We start from the raw sequence: 24,931 nt of genomic DNA, 5'->3' as shown, positions 1-24,931 counted from the left end.
TGCTGAATTACCCATGTTTGAGCTGCCTATTTCAATCAAAAATTTAATAAATAAGCTGTGGTACTAATAGCCATGTAAACCACTGATTAAATCTATGAAGCAATAGAAACTCCCACACAGAACAGAACACTTGATGAAATATTTGAAGAAAAAAAAAATAAATGTGTTGAAAATCCACTGAATACATTTAAAATGGTTACCCACTGGAAATGATTGAACATTAACTTCTCTTTGTTTCTTGTACTTGTATTTATTATAAAACCTTGGAGATTGTTCCCATGTTTCATGTCAATATTTGCTAAAGACTTTTTAAAGGCATATTTCTATGAGGCAATCAATTTTATAGTGCTGTCTTCTAAATTAAAGAATGAGCATTTTTACAGAATGTTATCAACAAATACTTCTATGACATACATAATGATTGTCTAATGGTTTTCTCTGAAATTATTTTTATTGAAGTAATGGTTAAAGTGTAGCTCAGTGTCTCAGAAACACTGACTAATGTCATGTTAATCAACTTGACTACTAAAAAAAAGTGAAGAGGTTGATAGTTTAAATCTAGTTGGTACATGATTCACTTGAACTATCAAAGAAGAAAATGTACTTTACCCAAGATGAAATTTAAAACAAAAAATAAATCCAGAAATATTTCTCAGAAACAACTTTTTCAAAGTTATAGTCTGTACCTTTTAAAAAAAAATCCAATTTTGTTTCTCTTAAATAAGAATGTGTAAATTAGCTGTTGATTCACAGCATTCATATTGATCAACATCTATTGAATACCTACTCTATGCAAAGCACTGAACTAATGTCAAGAAGAGTAAAGTATATTTCTGCTTTTAGGGAGCTTATTGGAAGAAAAAATCATTCAGGAATAACTGCGACATAAAAAATAAAAAATAAGTGCTATAAATGCCATTGGTATTATTCAGAGGAGGTAAAAATGGATAACTCCTTGGTAGGTTTGGTCAGGTAGAATGAGGTGGGAATAGGAAGTTGGGGAATTCTTAGTTGACAGACTGAAAATGAACATCTTTTGGAATTAACAAGATGTTCAGCTTGACTTCAGAGTAGTTTATAGGAGGAGTGCTAAATAAGGTTGAAAACACACATTGAGTGAGGTGGTAAAAGGCCTCAAATTCCAGATTATTTAAATAGAGTTTTATAATTTTTTTAAAAGCCATAGCAGCAGTTCCAAAACTCTTCTGTGCATGTGTGACAATTTTTATAAACAAACAAACAAACAAACAAAAAAACACGGTGAAACCCCACCTCCACTAAAAATACAAAATAATTCGCTGGGTGTGGTGGCGGGCACCCATAGCCCCAGCTACTCGGGAGGCTGAGGCAGGAGAATGGTGTGAACCCGGGAGGCAGAGCTTGCAGTGAGCCGAGATCACACCACTGCACTCCAGCCTGGGCAACAGAGTGAGACTCTGTCTCAAAAAAAAAAAAAAAAAAAAAAAAAAACCACAGGCTGAAATAAAGTCATCTGATTTTCAACCAGCCCTCAAAAATAATGGTTGGATTTGGCCATGCTTTTTCATCCTGTGCATTTATGACACTTTCAGACATTCAGGTGTTTATTCTGAATTTGGGAGGGAACCTGAATTAGTTTCTTATATATATATAGGGAATAATTGATCTTTCAGTTGTCTGAAAGGTAAACATTTGCTTACATATTTATTCCGAGTGCTCTAGGTACACCTTATATACTTTTTCCCCCTGTTATTTTTTCTTGTATAAAAATGCACTGAAGACCAAAATGATGATTTCTATAGAGCCGTTTAAAGACTAATGCAGAAGTACTCAAAATCTTATTTCTTAAAAACAATAAAACCTTCCTTCTTGCAGAAAGAAAAAGGCTTGGGGTGAGGGACATCTGGGAAGAGAATTGGAGTGGGAGGAGTTTGGAGGAAAATAGGCAGAGGAAATGAGCACGGGAAGGAGGGAAATGGAGAGAGGGAGGCATAGAGAGAGAACAATTATTCTTTAGAAGAAATGGCTATAAAGATAATTTTAAGCATTTATATGTGTTATATGCATTTATATGTGAAATAAATACAGCAGAGATAGGTAATGCTGCTGTAGATGCTAAAAATGTTACTAATGACAACCAACTACAGATATTCTGGTACATTTTAGCCTCTAGTGCTTGAAGTAGAGAGAATTTCAATAGATAAGATACCTGGGGGAGGCATCATGAAAATGTTAGAACAGCTCACAAACCAATGTTTCCTGTTTATATTTTTAACAGCCTACTGTGGAAATTAAAATGAACCAGAAACCCTTAAAACCAGGTATTTTGAGCTTTAAACAAGTTTCAAGAACAGCATCTCTGCTACCAAAAGAAACTTAATGGTATAGATGCATATCTGGGAGTGTTCATTCAACAGAGATCTTAACTGAAGGACTAAAGTTTATTTTTACTCAATCCAAATCATATGTAGATGTGGCACAAGAGCAAACAAAAGATAAAGAGATGGCCAAGACCGTTTTCCCCTTGCTACTCTGAGTAGCCACATTAGCAGTCCAAAAGATGTTGGTTGGATGCCAGCAATGTCTTTCTCCTTTTTTTTTTTTTTTTTTTTGAGACGGAGTTTCACTCTTGTTGTCCAGGCTGGAGTGCAATGGCACGATCTCGGCGCACTGGAACCTCCGTCTCCCGGGTTCAAGTGATTCTCCTGCCTCAGCCTCCCGAGTAGTTGGGACTACAGGTATGTGCCACCACGCCCGGCTAATTTTGTATTTTTAGTAAAGACAGGGTTTCACCGTGTTGGTCAGGCTGGTTTCGAACTCTTGACCTCAGATGATCTGCCCGCCTCGGCCTCCCAAAATGCTGGGATTACAGGCATGAGCCACCGCGCCTGACCAGCAATGTTTTTAAGAGATGAAAAGGAAACAGGGTCTTGCCCAAAGTGAAGCTGTTGGTGGGGCTTGTGATTCACAGTCATGCTGATCTTCAATACTAAACATAACACCGGCTGGTAAAAATTTCAAACTTAGATGTTTTATCCTATAGAAACACAACTCTACTGTGTCATTATGAATCATTGGGGAAATATTCTAGGACTTAGCTTTTACAAATTAATAAACAAGATAGCTATTATTAGAATTATTGGAATTCAATCATTCTTATGAGATAACAAAGACCATCAAGGTAGATCCTTTGATATGTCCATGTATGACCGTAAACCTTTTCTGATGACATATGTGTCCAATGATACAGAAGGGGAAAGTACTTCAAAAGTTAGAGCCATAGGAACAGTTATGGGTCTTCCTTTACTTAAAAATCTAATGGGTCACAGTTCAGGATGCTCTTTGTTTGTTTATTTGTTTAAGTTCTGGGATACATGTGCAGAACGTGCAGGTTTGTTACATAGGTATACATGTACCATGGTGGTTTGCTGCAGCTATCAACCCATCATCTAGGTTTTAAGCCCCCCATGCATTAGGTATTTGTCCTAATGTTCTCCCTCCCCTTTCCCCCGACCTCCCGACAGGCCCCAGTAGGTGATGTTCCCCTCCCTGTGTTCACGTGTTCTCATTGTTCAACTCCCACTTATGAGTGAGAACATGCGGTGTTTGGTTTTAAGAGTCTTTTTTGGCAAACTACTGTCTTCCAAACAAACAAATGAAAATAATCAACAACATTAGTAAGTTTTGAGAAGTGACTCATGATTTTTATCTTGAGTCGGACACTGACCTTGACAATAAAAGCACAAGTGTTAGCTTTTATCTCATTGTTATCTTATTATATGCAGCCCTTCTTTCTCGCATTTTTCTCCTATCTTTGTGGTCCAATCTATATCTATTAGCTATACTAAAGAACATCATGTTACGGAGGAAGTATCCCAGGCTAGGGGTTAGCGAGTGGCAGTCCTACGAAGGTAATAACAGTCTGAATGGGTAGGTTTTGCTAATGACCAACCAATGTGACCTTGGAGAAGGAACTTAATCCCTCTATCCCTTAGTTTCTTTGCAAAATGTGGTCCCTATTCCTATTTACTCCACAAAGTTGTTTCCAGAATAGAATGTGATAGGTGAAAAGAAAGAGTCCTAAAAGGCAGGAACCAACCATACTAAATAATTATTATATCTTAGAACACTTGATTTTTTTTTTTTTTTTTTTTTTAGACGGAGTCTCGCTCTGTCGCCCAGGCTGGAGTGCAGTAGCCAGATCTCAGCTCACTGCAAGCTCCGCCTCCCGGGTTCCCGCCATTCTCCTGCCTCAGCCTCCCGAGTAGCTGGGACTACAGGCGCCGCCACCTCGCCCGGCTAATTTTTTGTGTTTTTTTAGTAGAGACGGGGTTTCGCCGTGTTAGCCAGGATGGTCTCGGGCGGATCACAAGGTCAGGAGATCGAGAACACTTGATTTTTTGAAACAAATCTAGAAGCACATAACATGCAGAATCTTGGAATCAAAAGACTATTAGTTATATATATTGAGCATTAATATTTTAGGAAAATATCTCCTCTTTATATAATGTACATTGTTGATACCATTACTGTAAATATATTAATATGGTAGACTGAAGATAGACTATGGCTCACATTTGTGTAAGGCTGAAGGTCATGCTTTTCTTCTTTAAAGCCTGTTGTGAACAATAGTTGTCTATGAGCTTTTTAAACATGAGATTTTCATTAGTAATAAAAGAAACAAATTTAGGAAAGATTGTGCTCACATTTTTTGGAAGATTTTCAGAGAAAGCAGCTGGGGTTTCTTTAGACTCCCAAGTCTATTATTCAGGTGAGTAATGTATTTTATACTGAGTTCTAGACCACCTGCCTTTCTGAGGAAATTAATATTGAGATAGATTTACTTTGGCTTTTCTTGTCTCAGTGGCTATGTATAAAATTTTCCTATTCAATGAGTTTGAGTACCCCATTAATATATTCATTCAATGTTGTTCAGCCATGGAGGATTATTTTTTAAGACAATGTCTAGGTGTGTTTACAAAAAATTCTTATCTTGGTGAGTTTTGAGACTGACACATATATTCCTCTATTAAAATAGTCAATAGATGATGTAAATACAGTTTTACTTACAAGGCAACAAATACTAATAATGAATAAAATAGTGTTTAAAATGAATTTGACTATAGTCTAAACCACTGGAATTCAAAATATTGCCTTAATTACTTTCCTTTTTCTAGCCCCTGCAGGAGTTTTGGGCAGGATCAATGGATGCAGGAAGCAGTAGGAGTTTGGAGAATGCAGTGAATAGGATCTATCATGATCAGCTTGTTCCAAAGATAAACACAAGCAAGAAAATGTCCACCTTAGCACACCCACCTAACATCCTGGAAATGCCACAAGAGATTAAGAAAAACTGTGGAGGTAAACAGGTAGAAATCACACTTGAAAGAATAAAAATGACAAAGAGCATCAAAGAAAAACAAAGCAATGATTTAGAGAAAGCAGCCTTTAAACGGAAGGCAGAAGGTGAAGAAAAGCCAACTAGAAAGAAAGAGGCAAAGATAATAGAACTTGACAATCAGTTAATCACCATGCCTCTGCCTCACATCCCCTTAAAGAACATAATGGATGTGGAAATGAAGTTGGTCTACATTGATGAAGTGGGTGTTCGCTATGAGTTTGTAGAGTCCTTCATGTCTACTGGGAGTCAGCCAACATGCCGAGTTGCTGAAATAGTAGACCCTTTGAGTGTACCTAATTTCAGCTTTCTGCCTCAGATTGACAAATGGCTTCAGGTAGCCTTAAAGGATGCCAGCTCTTGCTATAGACAAAAGAAATACGCCTTGGCAGCAGGACAGTTCAGAACAGCACTTGAGGTATGGGATTAAAGAAAATATAGATTGGTGACAGGAAGCTATGAAATGGAAAGTTGCAATTACATTGAGGGGTTCTGATCATACTGTAATAAACAGAGATCATGAGGTGAGGATATTTAATGATATCAGGATTTTGCAATTCCCCGTTTACATAAAGCAAATAAATAAGCTATGCCTGCAAATTAATATGCCTGTGTGCACTTGATATATAGAAATAACCCCAAAAGCACACTTCATGCTTTTTACAAACCCTGAAGTGAATGGTGATATATTTTAAAAATGCAGTTGGTTTCTTCATTTAGATGTACACCTATAAAAGCCATAAAGTTTTAGTACAATGGTGGTGGGTAGAATATAGATTCTCTAGAAATAGGCAGTTAATGAGTATATGAATTGTCTGCTTTTGATATGTAGTATCCTCATGATTAAACATAACCATCTTTACTTTTTAGCATGTGCTTATAATTTATATGTGATACTTATTACAAACAAAATAACACCGTTTGACTTTACCATCAAACTTTATTTTCCTCCCCATTTTAGTGATCTTTATGCATAATTATCTTCCTATCTGTAAACAGGTAAGTCTGTGACTATCTCGGCATAAAAAAATAGCCCATGGACTAAAATAAACTTCAGAATCACTACTAAAACACAAAATAGGTAGTAGGAAAATTATACTAGCTCATGACATACTGTACCTATAGAAGGACCGAAGTGTATGCACCATTGGTCTTGTTATATTGATGAGTGCATATGTAGTATTTTATTTTACAAAACTATCTTACAAAAAACATGTCAATGCATACTATATATGCCTGCTGGGCACAGGAGATATTTAAAAAGAAATGAATGAAGACATGGTTCCTTCCCTCTAACCATCTGTGAGGAAGACAAACCATTAAACATTTAAATAAAGATGCCATAAAGTCCTGGCATGGTGACTCACACCTGTAGTCCCAGCACTTTGGGAAGCCAAGGTGAAAGGATCACTTCAGGCCAGAAATTCTGGACCAGCCTGGGTAACATAGTGAGACCCTGTCTCCACAAAATGTAAAAATTAGCTAGGCATAGTGGCACACATCTGTACTCCTAGCTATTCAGGAGGCTGAAAGGATCTCTTCGGCCCAGGAGTTCGAGAGTGCAGTGAGCTATAGTTACACCACTGCACTCCAGGCTGGGCAACAGAGTAAGACTCTGTCTCAAAACAAAAAAAAAAAGAAGAAGAAAAGAAAAATGCTGAAAAGAGTAATTGACCATGGGCAATGAGAGTGAGCAGGAGTCAAATGTGAGATGTTGTCGTGAAAGTGGTGAAATGTAAAGAGTAAAGTATTATTTTCATTGTTAGTTGCAGGTTAAAATGACTACAACTACAATGAATTATTAATAGGTGACATCAGACAAAGGGTGCCCCTAAATATTTAAAAAGGCTCTAAGTACAAAAGCAGACCTAAGTAGATATGAAGTAATTAGGTAGCACACAAATAGATGCATCTATAAATATTTCTGCTCGCATAAAGGGTCATCCACACAAATAAGGGAAGTGTGATGCACTATGTAAACTTCTAAGCTACCTAATAAATGCTGAAAAGTCCGTATTATCCACAAACCACCAAAAGAATCCTCTGTTCTTTTGAACAGTCTTTTGCGCTAAAGCTCCGCAGCCTCCATCTACGAAAAGGATGCTAATGAAAGACTCTACGAAGAACCCCAGGCAGTTCTGCCAGAGCCATCTTCAGCTGAAATTTATTTTCCCGGTGCAGGGAGGGTTAAAGGTATAAATTTTATAGATAAAGAAAAATAATCATTTTGGCAAGGAAAAAGAAAGGCATCTTTTCTTAGCTACTGTAAAAGCTTCAAATTAAGTCTCGGTAAAAGCAAAAGACATCTGCGTTAAATGAAAGAAAATACCCAGTTTTCCATAAAATCCAGTGCTCACAATTATAAAATTTGAATCAGGTTTTTTTAATCCTTTTCTTTTTTTATTTTTTTTGAGACGGAGTCTTGCTCTGTCGCCCAGGCGGAGTGCAGTGGCCGATCTCAGCTCACTGCAAGCTCCGCCTCCCGGGTTTACGCCGTTCTCCTGCCTCAGCCTCCCGCGTAGCTGGGACTACAGGCGCCCGCCACCTCGCCCGGCTAATTTTTTGTATTTTTTAGTAGAGACGGGGTTTCACTGGGTTAGCCAGGATGGTCTCGATCTCCTGACCTCATGATCCGCCCGTATAATTGTACTGTATAATGCTTGTGTTTCTCTCTGTCTCCTTCCCTACTTCCTCTTTTTTTCTCTCTCCTGTTTTCTCTCTCCCAGGGTTTTAAGGAAAGTTTTGGATGCTGACACTTAATTACTGATAATTAACAAAAATAATTATTTTGAAATCAAAACTTAGCTTAGACATCTGGCCTAGCTTTTGTCTAATTATCTGGGGAGTTAACTTTGAAATCTTAGCTAGAATGTCGCAATAAAACAAAGCTACTGGGAATGGAAGAGATTTGTAGCCTTTTCAGACTTTCTTTTTTTTTTTTTCCTAATTTAACTTCTAAATTTAACCTTATTAAATGTGAGTGCTCTCACATTTCATTTAAGGCATCTCTCCCTTTTCCTTAAGCCCTAAAATGGCTTTGAATAAGGTAGGATGGACGATAGAGGCCAAGGCATAATGATAATGATCACACTTGATAGATGTAGCAGCAAGTGTGGATACATTAAGGTTAGGTTTGGCTGCAAAATAAGTGTCTGAGGGAAGGTAGAAATTTATTTCTCTCATATATAAAAGTGGGTAGTCAAAGGCTGGTATGATATGATGGTCAGGGTGCCAGGTTATATCTCCTTTCCTAAGAAGTGGCCTTGACTTCATGATCCAAAATAACCGTTCCTGCTGGTATCATCAAATACACATTCTAGCCAGCCAAACATGAGAAAAAGGAAAGACAGAGGCACACAGTGTCTCCACGAGCACACCATTTTCATTTTTTTCCCGTTAACCAAAATTTAGTCATGTGGCCACACATACCTGCAAGGGAGGCTGAGAAATAAATACAGTCTTTATTCCAGATGGCGCTAACATTCAGAAGTTCTACTACTGAGAAAGAAGGAGAAAATAGGTATTGAAGGATAAGCAGCATCTCTCCTATAGAAGGCTTGCTACAAGGGAAGTGTTATGAGACTTTTTTTTTTTTTTTTTTTTTTATGTGGCCCAGGCTGGAGTGCAGTAGCATGATCTCAGCTCACTGCAACCTCCGACTTCCACGTTCAAGCAATTCTCCTGCCTCAGCCTCCCGAGCAGCTGGGATTACAGGCGCCCACCACCATGCCCGGCTAATTTTTGTATTTTTAGTAGAGACAGGGTTTCACCATGTTGACCAGGCTGGTCTTGTACTCCTGACATCAGGTGATCCATCCGCCTCGCCTCCCAAAGCGCTGGGATTACAGGCGTGAACCACAGTGCCCAGCAGAGACATTTAGAATGGTTGCCAAACATGTGGTGCGAAGTCAGCTGTAAGAGCATGTAGAGGACTGGCTGTGATTAAAGGTGAGGCCACAAAAAAGAAACAGAAAAGTAAGAACTGAGCGAAGGCCCTGGAGGCATTTAAATATTTATTAAGTGACATAATAACTTCCAATGCGTCTAATAAACCCATTAGAATGTTCTGTTTATGTGTTAGTTTCCTTTGTGTTCTTGACAAAGTACTAACTCCTTTTATTTTCATAACATAGTCACTAGATAGCTATATTTATGAAAACATTTTATAATGATTAAGGTCAAAGGGTATGCAATGAGTCAGAAGACAACAGTTTAACTTCCAAAAACAGTCAACTTTAGTCTTTTAGGACTTTGTAACATAGCAGGCATTTATGTAAACATGCTTAATGAAATAACTTATTTTTTTTCTTTTTACTGTATAAAGGTGAATCAGTTATATGGGTAAAATTGGTGCTTAGCTCTATGACCACCTCATCAATCTTTCTCAAGTTTTCTTAAAAACAGTCATCATATGCTCTTATGTTTGTATTCACACCAGAAGCTAAACCAATAAGGGCAAAAGGTGTAAGCTGAAGATAAAAATACAAATTCATATTACTTTATATTGTCATGCCTAGATACTATTCCCTGCAATTTTTAAAAGACAGCTATACAAATTTCCCCACTACAAAAATGGTAGGGATTCTATTTTTAAAAAAAAATGACTGCCTCATATAGTTGTATTTGCATATTAAGTAATACATACTACTATGTAATAAATTGCTTGGCTGTCAACAAAAAGTAGGCAGAGATTAATAAATTAGGAATACAGAAAGGACAGAAGATGTAGTAATCATATTTTTTGTCACTTATTGGAACAACACTCAAAGAAATTATCAAAGGTTTTTCTAACTTCCGAGCATGCAACTTAGACAATACCACCATTTCAATCTTAATCATAGGATCCTAATAATTAAGAGGCTTCCACCTTCTGAATTAGAACAAATCTATATGTATCCTTTAAGATTCATAGCTTCAAACAATCCTACTCAACCCATCAAAGAAGACAGAGCAAGACCCATCCATTACCAACCAGAACTTTCAATTCCTCTGATTTCATCATGCAGCAGACCCTTGAGGTGCTAATCTTTTTTTAATATCTTGGTGCTCCAGTCACTGGTCTGTGAAGTTAAAGTAAAAACTCATATTTATGGAGCTCTTTATATGTGTCAGGTACTGTATTTTACATTCTGGGATTATTTACATTCATTATTCCATTTTATTCTCACAACAAGCCAGTGAGATAGTACTGGTATTATTGTGTTACTAATGAGAAAACCAAGGGTGGACAGGTTAAGTAACTTGCTCAAGGGTCAAAAACTAGAGGTGGAGTCAGGATCCGGTTATCTGGCTTCAGGGCTCACCAGTGTGCCTTTGCTACTCTAAGTGTGAGCTGGTTGGAAATACAAAATTCCAGACCTTGCCAGACCTGCAGAATCAGAATCTGTATTTTAACAAATTCCAGATGGTCCTTATGCACATTGCAGTTTGAGGAGCACTACACTCTCTGATATGCCTACACAGAACAGATTTGCCCTCCAATTAACGCTTTGTAGCTTGGTCCCTACATTGTATAATTTAAAATGTTGTATGTCCAACATTGATTTTATAGAAAATGATTTCCTCTTAAGCAGGTGTTTCTATAACAATAGTTCAGAATTTTTGCATTTCAAGGATCCATAAAAAATGTTTTAAGTGTGTGTAGGGGGAGAGTGGGTTGACATTGCATTTGTGTTGTACAAGAACATTACAAAAATTACCATCTATTACCACCATTGAATCATAAAATATGGAGCAGTTTTACCCATAAAAGTTAGAAGGAAAGATAAAAAGAAACAGAAAGGTCATACTTTCAAAATGAAGGATATTTTAAAAATAGTTATATTTTAATTTTATGAAAAGCTATGTTGTCTTTATTTTTTATTTTCCCTTGGATCGGTAAAGCATTGGTCTGAGAACAAGCTTTTGGGAATCACTGTTCTAGAACACATTCTTTATGGTAAATGTTAGGTATCCAACATGATTGAACCCGCACCGGGCCCTTCTTATGAGATTACTTCCAAGATAATGGAATTTGGTTCAAGACAGGTCCATTTCGGAGCCCATTCAAGGGGGTTTATTTAATGAAGTAGAAAAGATATCTCATTACAGGGCGGCCTCACCTGTAATTGCTCTGCTGAGAATAACTGTAGCAACTCTCTAGAGCACAAAAATGTGGATATCTTAGAAAGCTTAATTTAAATAAATTCTAGCACAGGTATTTCTCTGGTGCAACATAATCAGAAATTTAGGGGTTCACTGAATTCTCTGAGTGCCTAAGCTGTCTCATTATAATCTGTGGATTTGCATATGAATTCAGTATGCATTTCTTAAACTCCTGTTGGGTTCCAGGCATTTTGTTGTTGCTGTTGTTGTTGTTGTTGTTGTTTGTTTTAAGATGGAGTCTTGCTCTGTCACCCAGGCTAGAGTGCAGTGGTGTAATCTCGGCTCACTGCAAGCTCTGCCTCCCGGGTTCAAGCGATTCTCCTGCCTCACCCTCCTGAGTAGCTGGGATTACAGGTGCATGCCACCACACCTGGCTAATTTTTGTATTTTTAGTAGAGACAGGGTTTCACATTCCAGGCATTTTTACTCATACAATCATTGTAATAACCCTCTCTAAGATGGATATTATCATCCCATTTTACAGAAAAACTGATGCTCTAAAAAAATTAAACAACTTACTTAAAGTGCCATGGCTAGTCTGTGGCAGGGCTGAGATGGAATTCAGGTCCCCTGATTTCACATCTGGACTTCTTTACACTACTGCTTTTCATACTGTAATGTGCATTAAAAAATGTACAGTAATCTTGTTAAAAATGCAGATTCAGATGCATTATGTTTGTAGCGGGACACCAGATGCCTCATTTCAAATAAGTTCCCAAATGATGTTCATAGTGCTGGTCCAGGGACAACTCTGAGAAGGATTTATACCAAACCACTAGTAGGTTCTCAAGTGACTGCCATTGCCCCTCTAGTAAATTAGCAGTAAGCACTAGCGCACATACTCCTAAGTGGCTGCAGGGGTCCGGAGCTGTCATGAACAGGGCACTGAATTTGGAGTCAGATTATCTGTGTTTGACACTGTGTTGATGCTGTGTGACTTTGAGCAACTTTCTTAGCCGCTTAGAATGCCATTAAGTAGAAATGATAGATAATAAGGTACTTTCACATAGAATATCAGGAATTGTTTATTGAAAAACATAATGATCATTTTTTCATGTGTCTGTGGATGCAGCTGGAAACCATCATTCTTAGCAAACTATCACAAGAACAGAAAACCAAACACCGCATGTTCTCACTCATAGGTGGGAACTGAACAATGAGATCACTTGGACTCAGGAAGGGGAACATCACACACAGGGGCCTATCATGGGGAGGGGGGAGGGGGGAGGGATTGCATTGGGAGTTATACCTGATGTAAATGACGAGTTGATGGGTGCAGCACACCAACATGGCACAAGTATACATATGTAACAAACCTGCACGTTATGCACATGTACCCTACAACTTAAAGTATAATAATAATAAATAAATTAAAAAAAAAGAAAAAAAACATAATGAAATCTAAATTCATGTACAAGTTGTCACTGTACTTCTCAAGTCCCTCATTTCCCTGTGTGGTATGTGTTTAATTTAAAGCTTAACATTCCAAAGGATTTTGCCCAACTATGTGTTTACCAACATTTTTTAACATCCATAGCCCAAACCCTTTGATTAATATTAACAATTTCTAGTCTTCTCTTAATTATATTTGAAATTTAACCAAAGCAAGGGACAAAGTAATGCATCGTGTTCTACTTTATTTTCCCTTGAGAAGCAGTGATCTAAACCAAACACTATGTTGAACTATCAACTGCCTCTCGCACAAATATAAGCCTTCGCTTAAATGCACAAATTGTTATTCTAGAGATAGCCCATTGTTTCTTAGTTGTCAAGTATAAACTGACTGTGAACTCTTCATGTTCAAGATTAGACATTTCAGATTTTAACTTGATTGATGTCATCTTTGTTCCGTACAGGGACACCATAACTAGTAAGTATTTAATGATTAAAAAAAAATTGGAAAATGTTAGCAAATATAGTGAATATACATGGGAGGAAAATAAGAAATGAATTTCCCCTTTCACCTCAAAACTAAGATAAAATTATTATTACATACATTTGTATAATTAATGTGTTTAGCTTTACCTTATAATAATTAAACACTGATTAAAGTACAAATCTCTAGAAAATTAGAATTTGCCATTATAAGAAAAATATATGTTAATACCACTAGCAGTTACCAGCTATTTTAACCTGGCATAATGCTAGATGTTGGAAATGCAAATATAAATAAAATACAGTTTCTGCCCTCAAGGATTCAAAGTGTAGAGACAAGGAATTGGGTCTTGCTTGCCTGAATTCCAATACTTCATTTACATTTTAGGGTTATGTATTTTTATTTGTAGTTCAGTGTGTTAGTGTTTATATTTAAAAATTTTTTTCTGAAATGTGATCTTTAAGTGGACATTTACAAAGATATCCAACATATTTTAGTGTAATTTATTTACCTTCAATGGTTATCATCCCAACCCCGGTGGAATAAAAAACAAATTAGAAGATTTAAGATACATAGAGGAGAGTTGATTATTGGTTAAAGGAGCAAAATATTTTTCAGGCTTAGTATTACTTAAAAGGGATGAGAAATAGGAGATATATCTGAGGCAATTACTCAATTTAATGGGCCACTGTTCATTACTATCGAGGCTTTTTATCCACATGGTCCTGGCTGTGCTGCACACCCACCCTCTGACTCATCTGACTCATGCTAAGCCCCTCCCTTTCCCACACAAAAGCAGCCATTGACACAGCCACAATTCCTATTTGTATGCAGCACGCATAACATGGGAGAAGTTGTGACGAGGGATTTGGAGAGAATCAAAAGGACAGGAAGAGTGGAAGAGGGGGCCAAATGAGAGTCGGGAGGTAGGCATTGACCATCTCGGGGAGAAGAGAGTTTTCCCATAACTTAGATGGTGGTAGAGTATGGAAGAGGGGGTTAGTAGGAGAATTTTCAATAAATAAACCTACATTATAATTTGTATCACTTTACAAATGAAAGGAGAATCACATCCCATAAAAAAAAAAGATTATGAACATTGTAGGTTGTTAATACAGTTATGCGTAGCTTAACAATAGAGATACATTATGAGAAATGTGCCATTAGGCAATTTTGTCATTGTGCAAACATAATAGATTGCACTTACACTAGCCTAGATGGCATAGTCAACTACACACCTAAGCTATATGGTAAAGCCTACTGCTTCTAGGCTACAAAGCATGTTATTGTACTGAGTGTTGTAGGCAATTGTAACACAATAGTATTTGTGTATATAATCATAGAAAAGATATAGTGAAAATACGGTGTGAAAAATAAAAAACGGTACACCTGTATAGGGCTGCTCCATTATAATCTGATGAGACTACTGTCATATATATGGTCTGTCACTGACCAAAACATCATTATGCAGCACATGACTGTATAATTACAATCACCTGGGGAGCTGTTAGATTTACACAGATGCCCAAATCCACTCTCAGAGAGTCCAATACAATTATCTGGGGTCCAGGCAATGATCACTCTTGGCACATTGGTATTTTTACAATCCCAGGTTGACTATGGAGCAGCTTAACATGGAGAACCACTAGCATTGAAAATACTCATCACTTCCTTCTCTTTTAAAAATCACAATAGGTTTTAACACACATGTAACTTTTGAAAGAGAATTAATAAATAAACATACAAAGCTATTTAAAAATATTACATAAAAGTTTAAATTGTCATGAAAATTTACTCTGAAAATTTATACTGAAAATAATATATTCATTTAAAAAGCAAATTAACTTAATGACTACTTTTCTATTAATACTAAAAAATAAATTGATACTGAACTTGGGCCAATGGCTAGTTAGTATGTGTCTCTGAAACTTTAAGTTCATCCCATAAGTGAAAACTTCACCAAAAAAAAAATGGACAATTAATCCATAGGAAGCTGAGAAAGATCTTTTTCAAGATCTTTTTCATCAGTAGGATTATTTACATAGTTTACAGGTGGCCATTATTTGTTTGATTCAAATGACAGTAAATGTTAATGAAATTTTTAAATATAGTTAACTCTGTTATTCCTCTGAATCAAAACCTAACCAATTGTGATGAAGTCTTACACAACCCTAAATTGTAATCAATTTGATGACTGTTTGGGGCTGACACCCAGAAAAATTTAAGTCAGATGATTCTGACTTAACTATTGGATCATGTTGAGAAACATTTCTTTCACTATCCAACTTTCCAAATGTGTATCAGTCTACTGAAACCAAATAGACTTAAAAACAGCAATTCCCTCTCTTTCCTCTGTTATGTACTCCATTCCAGCCTTCATACACATACAACTTCATAAACAGACTCTGGAATAGTGAGTAGATGAGATCCACTTTAATGTGTTCACAAAAATGTAATGCAGAGTAAAGTTGCAATTGCTTTTTCAATTCAGATTATCTAGAAAAATATTAAAGGAAAATTTAGTTTCAATTTCTACTAAATTATGTAACTCTTCTTTTGCCTCATTTGACATTCACCAAAATAGAGAGGACTTTGTTTCTGCCTGAGAGATGATTCTGTTTCTATCAGAGAATAGGAAGTAACTACTTAGGGAGTGAAAAAAAAAAGAGAGAGAGAGAGAGACAGAGACAGATTTTCAGTGCACTCAGTGTGGTTCCCTTGTTTTGTAGGAATTGTTATGAATACCTAGAACATTGGATTCATATATACTTGAATGCCACTACTAAAATATATTTCATATCTATAAATAAATATCTTCTAGAGTGTTTGGGTGGATGATGATCATGATAGTGATGATATTCATCTATGAATAAATGATCATTGATTTTGCAGAGCAAATTACACCAATAAATCAACCACAGATTATTAAGTCACTAGAATGTCACTATAAGAGTGACTTTGGGGTAAGAGGATGTGATGTGATAGGGCTTTTGTTTTCAAGGAATTTGAGTCAGGTTTTAGAAAGAAGTCTTATAATGGCAAGACAATTAGAAATCTATTAAGTGTTCAGTGATGGGCAATGGCTGTATAGAACAAAGGCTTAGGATGAGAAAATTCAATGGAGTCTATGATATATACATATGAACACAACTGTGTGGCAGGCACTTTATCTATATTAACCTACCTAATTCTCACAACCAACCAGTGGGTTGGAAACTCATATTATCCCCATTAAAGATACCTAGATTAAAATACATGAAGTACCAATGGAAAAGATAGGATTTTGGAGCGAACTTCAAAACAGAAATAGCTAAATGGAAAAGTGGGGAGGGAGAGGGGAAGGAAGATGAGTATGATGTGTGAAACATTACTAGAAGGATGGCGAACTTGATGAAAGAAGGATAAAACAGAAGGGCAGCAAAGTGATGAGCAAGCCAGAGAAAGACATTATTATAAAATAAGGGTGGATAGATAGAGATTCTGGAGGATCCAAACCAGGAAGAGGACATTGGAATTGATGTTGAAGGCAAAAGGTGAGTTCTTGGACAGGAAAGTTATAACAAATGGATCCGTTGGGAATCAGCAAAGGACATAAAAAATATTATTGAGTAGTTACTACTTTAGCAACATTGTGCTGGTTACTACAGGAGCTACAGGGAAGCATAGGATTTCAACCCCACAATCATAGCTCTTTATTTATTATTTAATTGCATCTAAAATATTCTGCTTATAGTAGACATTTTATTTGCCATAATCCAAGTCTTGATTTTAGGGGAAAACAACTAGAGGGGTAAAAGTATGAGAGAATATAAAGAGAAAACATCAAGGGTAAAATAGGAAGGAGTTGGGTGTTGCTAGGGTAGTAAATGCAGGGAAGAATGAATAGGGAGAAATAAAGCTGAAAAAGCTGGCAGGTTGTCAGGGGCCATACATGCCTTCTGAGATTTTATACAGCAGGCAACAAAACGCCTTCAGAAAGGATCAACATGGGGAAATGATGAAGTCTAATTTTTAATTTTGCTTTATCACTCCAGTGTATAATTAGAGAAAATATAGTATTCAGTCTCTGAGTTATTACCCATTGCTGGGTTGTAAAATCAATTTAATGGATTGCAATCAGCATTATGTTTAATTGAAATCATAGAAAGGAATGGAATAGAATAAAAATTCAATACAATAAAAAATATCAGAGTTCATTGAACATTGGAAGATAAGTTTTACTTTGTAAAAACTTTGTTACATATCCAGATATATCTCTATGTATTTATAAATAGAAATATAAATAGAGAGGAAAAGAGAGAGAAAAAGGAAAGAAGGAAGGAAGGGAGGGAGGGAGGGAGGGAGGGAAGGAGGGAGGGAGGGAGGGAAGGACAGAGGGAGGGAGGGAGGGAGGGAGGAAAATTTGCAGAGTTAGTGAGTTTAACTTTGGATATATTGCATGTGAAGTCTGCTGGCAAGCCCAGTTGGAGCAGCACATTTGTTGGCTAGAAACATGCAGGAAGCACAGGGGAAAGTTCATGATCAAAGACAGGCATTGAGGAGTCACCAGTACCTGAAGCCACCTGAACTGTAAAAGGAAAATAAGGATAAGGAAAGAATTTTGGAGAAATGTGAATAATGCAGAAAGGACTATCTCTGAGATTAAGAAATTAATTGAGAGAAAACTGTAGGTTTTGAGGAAATTGCTAATTACAGAGTTTCTAAAAGTAGCATTAAGGGTAAAGAATAACCTGTTTGGCTGTCAAGGGTCTTTGGAGAGAACAATTTTAATGGTTATCACTGCAACCCAACCAGGAAGCCTCCTTTCTCAAGAATGGGTCTGAACACCCTCTAGTTTAAGAAGCCCAGGGATGAAATAGTTTTGACCTGAAAAGTTGGACTAACTATGTTAACTATGTGTTCAAGATGTCAACTAAAACTTAGCAAGCATAATTTTTACTGCAAAATTTTATGTATTGGCACAATTAGTCTTTGCACTCATTATATAGTGGAGCATATGATGTAGTTTCAAAGACTCATGTTAAAAGAATAGACCACCATCTGAAATTAAAAGCTGACTTTATTGTTTGTAATCCAGGGAAAACTGGTCTTGTAGGGCACAGCCTTTCTGAACAAAGCCAACTTCCAGAACAAAATTAAGTTTGGAAAAAGAAGTGGACAGCACGACCTATAGAATTGCTTGAAAAGGAAAAGTAGAAATGGGACAGTAGCCAAGAGAAATGCAAAATGATGGGCTGATTTTCAAATTCTTTCAGAATATGACCACTGGCCGTTATTATATTAAAAGGGCCCATAGAGAGAGGGAATAAGTCAGTGAAAATATGATTGAAAGGGTAAAATCTCTAAGGATGTTTAAAAGGATGAAGGTCTGGAGACAGATGGAAAGATTAGTGATATAGTTTGGATGTCCCCTCCAAATCTCATGCAGAGATGTAATCCTCAATGCTGGAGTTGGGAACTGGTGGGAGGTGTTTGGGTCATGGCTTGCTGTTGTCCTCAAGATAGTGATTTCTCAAGAGATCTGGTTATTTAAAAATTTGTGGCACCTCCCCCAACTTGCTCCTGCTCTCACCATGTGATGTGTCTGTTCCTGCTTCACTTTCCATCATGATTAAAAGCAACCTGAGACCTCACCAGAAGTAGATGCCAGCACCATATTTCCTATAAATCCTGTAGAACTGTAAGCCAACTAAATCTCTTTTCTTTATAAATTACCCAAGCTCATGTATTTCTTTATGGCAATGCAAGAATTGCCTAACATAGAAATTAGTACTGAGGAGTCGGGCACTGCTATAAAGATACCTGACATTGTGGTAGCAACTTTGGAACTGGGTAATAAGCAGAGGTTCAAAGAGTTTGGGAGGGCTCAGAAGAAGAAAGGAAGATGAGGGAAACTTTGGAACTTCTTAGAACCAGGTTAAATAATTGTAACCAAAATGTTAACAGTGATATGGACAGTGAAGGCCAGGCTGATGAAGTCTCAGATGGAAATAAGGAACTTTTTTGGGAATTGGTGCAAAGGTCACCCTTGTTATGCCTTAGCAAAGAACTTAGCTACATATCTGTGGAAGTTTAAACTTAAGAGTGATGACCTAGGGGATCTAGCAGAAGAAATTTTTAAGCAGCAAAGCATTCAAGACTTGGCCTGGCTGCTTCTAACAGCCTGTAGTCAGATGCAGGAGCAGAGAAATGACTTAAAGTTGCACTCTATATTTAGAAGGGAAGCAGAGTATAAAAGTGAAACATTTGCAGCTTGGCCAAGTAGCAGAGAAAGAAAAAGCATTGTCAGGAAAGGAATTCAAGCAGGCTGCAGAGCAACCACTTGTTAGAAAGATTTGCATGACTAAAATGTAGCTAGGTGCCGGTAGCCAAGATAATGGGGGAAAGGCCTCAAAAACTTATCAGAGATCTTTGTAGCAGCCCCTCCTATCACAGGCCCTGAGGCCCTGGAGGAAATAATGGTTTCGTGTTCTAGGGCCAGTGCCCCATTGCCCCACACAGCCTCAGGACACTTTTCCCTGCATCCAGGCCATTAGAGCTCCAGCTGAAGCTCAAAAGCCTTCAGGTACAGCTTGGACTGCCACTCCAGAGGCTTGGAGCCATAAGCCTTGGTGGTTTTGATGTGGTGTTAAGCCTGTGGGTGTGCAAAGTGCAAGAGTGAAGAAAGCTTGGCAGCCTCTTCCCAGATTTCAGAGGATATATGGAAAAGCCTGGGTGTCCAGGCAGAAGTCTGCTGCAGGGACAGAGCCCCCACAGAGATGCTCCACTACAGCAGTGCAGAGGGGAAATGTGGGGTTGGACCCCCTACACAGAGTCCCTACTGGGTCACTGCCTAGTGGAGCTGTGGAAAGGGGGCCACCACCTTCTAGACCCCAAAACAATAGCACCTCCAGCAGCTTGTGCCTGGCACATGGAAAAGCCTCATACACTCAACTGTAATCCATGAGAGCAGCCACAGGGGCTTAACCCTGCAAAGCCACAGGAAAGGAGCTTCCTAAGGCCTTGGGAGCCCACCGCTTGTATTGGGATTGCCATGATTGTGGGACATGGAGGCAAAGGAGATTATTTTAGAGCTTTAAGATTTAGTTACTTCCTTCTGGGTTTCAGATATGCATGGGACCTGTAGCCCTTTTCTTCTGGCTGATTTCTCCCTTTTATTTGGGACATGTACCCAATGTCTTTACCTCCATTGTATCTTGGGCATAAATAACTTGTTTTTATTTTACAGGCTCATAGTTGGAAGGAACTCACTCCCAAATGAGATTTTGGACTCCTGACTTGGGACTTGGGACTTCTAACTTAATTCTGAAATGGGTTAAGACTTTGAGGGATTATTGGGAAGACATTATTATGTTTTTTTAATGTGATAAGGACATGAGATTTGTGGGGCAGGAGTGGAGTGGTACAATCTGGCTGTCTCCTCCAAATCTCATGTTGACATGTAATCTCTAAAGTTGGAAGTGGAGCCTGGAGGGAGGTGTTTGGGTCTTGGAAGTGGATCCCTCAAGGATTGGTGCTGTCCTTACAATAGTGAGTGAGTTCTCATGAGATCTCATTGTTTAAAAGTTTGTGGCACCTTCCCCCATCCCTCTTTCCCCCACCAATTGCTCTGGCTCTTGCCATGTGACATACCTGCTCCTGCTTAGCCTTCTACCATAAATAAGAGCTCCCTGAGGCCTTACCAGAAGCAGATACCAGCATCATGCTCCCTGTAAAGCCTGTGGAACCATAAGCCAATTATACCTCTTTTCTTTATAAATTACCCATCCTCAGGTATTTCTTTAAAACAGTGCAAGAATGACCTAACACAATAATATTTGAACATGTAAGCACCTGTTCCATTGAGATAGGAAGAGTTCTTTGGGTAGAAGATAAGTTGAGAAAATTCTTAACTTAAATGTGTTTTAATTGAATTGAAAGCGATTGAATAATTTGAGACTTGAAACCCTAGATTAGACAGACTATAGAGAGAAATTATATAGGAGGTGAGTAGGAATAAGGGGAAGGGTTCAGGACCTCTCTAAGGAAAGGGATCATGAATCTACCTGACAATAAACTGCAGTTATATGATTTTTGTCTAATGTGTCTCTGAGAATCCAAAAGTTTTGATTGACTCAGACTTGAGGTTTTGATGAAAAGAATGAGAAAGGAGAACCATTAATTGTGATTAATGATGAGAGGGTGGTTACAATGGTGGACTGTGGGTCTGAGCTGGGTAGGAGAGGACAGAAGAAAGATGTCCAGTGAAGAGAATGCATAGTGGCTCAGGGACTGAAGATGAAAGGAAAGGTGTTGGAGGATATGGGAGTAAAAGAGATGAAAGGCTTGGAGGTTTGGTCCAGGAGTAGTACTCTGGGATCTAGAGTATAGGTTTTGAGAGGTTTAGCAATTTCATGAGATTGAGTTGCTAAGCTAGAGAGGAGTTGAGGAGATAAAATTGTGAAAGGCCAGTATGTTAGAAGATTCATTCACAGCCAGATATCTGAACTCACTCAGATGATGTCAGGACGAAGAGCAAAGATGACCATAATCCAGGTGTCAAGTCTTAGTAAATGAGGGAAAATAATTGGAAGTCTTGTAGGTGACAGGGTTAACGACAGTAGAATATCTAGATGACATAGTGTTCTGCAATGTTGTACTAAGTGACAGGAAAGACAAAAACCTCCATGTGACAGAGACTGTAGGGGATGTGGGTTCCTTTGAGAACCCAGCTTAAGATGAAGAAAGTAGAGAGAATACTCAACCTTTTGATTAGGGTATGGAGTAATTTGTTTACATTGCCCTGTACATGACAGTGAGCAACAGTGAGAGGAGAGATTTCCAGCAAAATTGGAATGAGGCTTTTGGAGTGTCTCATTCAAAGAGGGGGTGAAACATGCTTGGGGCAGCAAGTATTATCCCCGCCGCAATTCCAATTGGTCAATGGTCTAGGCCAAGTGAGGTCAATACGTAATCCACTTGCACTGAAAGTCTTCTTCAAAGCTCAGTAAGCCCTAGCCTGAAGGAAAAAAAAGAAAGGAGTCTTTCATGCCCAGTAAAGTGTAAGGGTAATTTTCTTCCTTTAGTTACTGGTACCTCTCTTGTATCATTTTTTCCTATGTTCATACAGCACTAATAGAAAACCTGTAAGGTTTATTAGAATTATGTAAACTGCTATGAAGATAAATTGCTTTGATAATACACCTTTAAAGTTAGTCAGCAAAGTTGTTTGTATATTTTGACATGTTCATTTATATTTATTGAATTTTCTCTTGTTTTTGACATTTGAAACATTACTAAATAATTGTTTATGACTACTTCAGAGGAAACATACCAGTAAATATAGTGGTAAGCACATATTTTTAATGGAGTAGCTACCTTTATTTACCTTGTGTTTTTAAAATTAATTTTAAAAATTGATAAACAAGAATTTACTCTGTGTGTGTGTGTGTGTGTGTGTGCTGTTTATGTGATCTGTGCTTTTAATGCACTCTATTTTGGATGTTTCCTAGAACTGCCTTTGAGATAAGGATTATAATTATTTGTTGACATGTACAGTTTTAAACACACAAATAAATATTTTAAAATACCAAGCAGAACGATGAAAAGTGAAAACTAATGAAACCATATTCACACTTTCTGATGCCTTTATAGTGTGTCAATGTTGAAAGCTGGTAGCTTTACACCAGCTGGTTCTTTTGTTTTTATTTCAATTATATTATAACTTTAAAACTTCATTCATTAATTGACCAAAAAAATATACCCAAGTTGGTTTAAAGTAGCTCAGCCCTAATACTAGCCTCAAATTATATATGAACTGAATATCCTATTACTTATTTGGGTTATGAAAACAGCAATCAAGTATCCACTTAAGCAAAAGAAGTCAGTGCAATATCGTGCTGTAATACTTGAGGCAACAGGAGACCACTGCTGACATTAAGCGGCCTGCTCAGCATTTCTGGCTCCCATAGAGAGGTATCCTCACAGATACTTTAAAACTGAGTTATTGTATATTTCTCTCAGCTTTAGTGGCATGAGCACTGGGAGTGCATTCTAAAACAGGTCCCAGACTGCTGTTTGTGGGCTGATTAATTTAGGCACAGTTCTTCAAAGAAGCATTCAGAGAACACCAACTTCTATGTGGGGACATCCATTTAAGGAATCACACAGTTGCTGCCCACTGCCACTTGTTAATTTAGGCTGTGAAAGGAGAAATATGAAAAGATGAAAATGAATCCCAGAGGCTTAGCTGAAGCTAGAGAGGAGTGTAGGTGCCTATGATGGAATTTTGACCTCTCCATAAGTGCATTCTGATGACAGGAACAAGCACAGTGGAATTCTCGAGTAAATCATCAACTCACTCCCACACAACATGAGTATCACAAGGAGATGTGCTGTGCCACTTGTTGCTTTTGTTTCATCCATTTTAAATTACTCTTTCATTTTTTGAATAGGTAATATATTTACACAGTTCAAAATTCAAGGCAGAAAATAGTATAGAGTAATGGCTCCTTTCTATCCCTATTCTCTAACCACAAAATTTCCTCAAATGGGCAACTGTTGTTCATCTTTTAAGTTAATAAATATAAACAATGTAATAGTACAGTAGTCTACCTTTATCCTCAGGAGACACATTCCAAGACCCCCAGGGGATTCCTGAAACTGTGGATAGTACCAAACTCTATATACACTATGTTTTTTCTTATACATACATACCTAGGATAAAGTTTAATTTATAAATTATACACAACAAGAGATTAACAACAATAGCTAACAATTAGAACAATATGCTGTAACAAAAGTTATGTGAATATGGTCTCTCTCTGTCTCTCCCTCTCCATCTCTATCTCTGTCTCTCTGTCTCTCTCACTCTCTCTCTCTGTCTCTTTCTCTCAAAATATCCTATGGTACTGTACTCATCCTTCTTGTGATGATGTGAGGTAACAAAATGTTGCATGATGAGATTGAGGTGAATGACCTAGGCATTGTGAAGTATCGTTACACTACTATTGACCTTCTGATGCTATGTCACAAGGAGGATTATCTATTTCAAGTGATCCTGAGTCATCAAGCCATGACAATGTCAATGGTTAGATGTCAGAAGCAGACAGTGTTGATGATTGGGGATCCTCAATAGTTGAAGGTTTTGTTTTTTTGTTTGTTTGGTTGGTTGGTTTATTTTTGCCAAATCCTTTTAAAAGAACATTGTATTCTGACATTATTATCTCTTTTTAACTCATCAAAGTGTTGCTACAGAGGTTGTAATCCTTTAGTGATCATATGGGTGACTTTAATGCTGCATTCTCTCAGAAAATAGTGTTCCATAATTTTTTTCCTTTAATGTCTATGCCATTAGAAGCACCATGGCATATTTTGGTAAGTGCAAGTTGCTGGTTCTACTTCAGTTTCTTCTTCTTCACAGTCTTCTCTCTGTAAATGACTCAATAAGCTCTTCTAATTCTTCATTTTATAACACTTATCAATGGCCTTCGATATGCTTTTCCACTTCTTCATCATGCATGTTGGCAAATCTCTCCCTATCACCTTGTCTTGCT

General features: G+C 37.5%; 1 protein-coding gene across 2 annotated transcripts in view; it reads left to right on the top strand.

The window, feature by feature from the left end:
* The window catches only part of LOC105465595 (spermatogenesis associated 16), a 264,722-nt gene that overhangs the window by 19,433 nt on the left and 220,358 nt on the right, over positions 1–24,931 (top strand). The window contains exons 2-3 of one of the 2 annotated variants that reach the window (XM_071091251.1): positions 2,258–2,300; positions 5,157–5,795. In XM_071091251.1, the coding sequence (XP_070947352.1) occupies positions 5,184–5,795 (612 nt within the window). In that variant the 5' untranslated portion in view covers positions 2,258–2,300; positions 5,157–5,183. The remainder of the gene's footprint in view (positions 1–2,257; positions 2,301–5,156; positions 5,796–24,931) is intronic. The other variant, XM_071091250.1, reaches the window with a different exon arrangement.

The sequence above is a fragment of the Macaca nemestrina genome, chromosome 2 (assembly GCF_043159975.1).
Source record: "Macaca nemestrina isolate mMacNem1 chromosome 2, mMacNem.hap1, whole genome shotgun sequence".
Lineage (NCBI taxonomy): Eukaryota > Metazoa > Chordata > Mammalia > Primates > Cercopithecidae > Macaca > Macaca nemestrina.
Note: the sequence above shows the minus strand (reverse complement) of the source record. Positions and strands in the feature narration are given on the sequence as shown.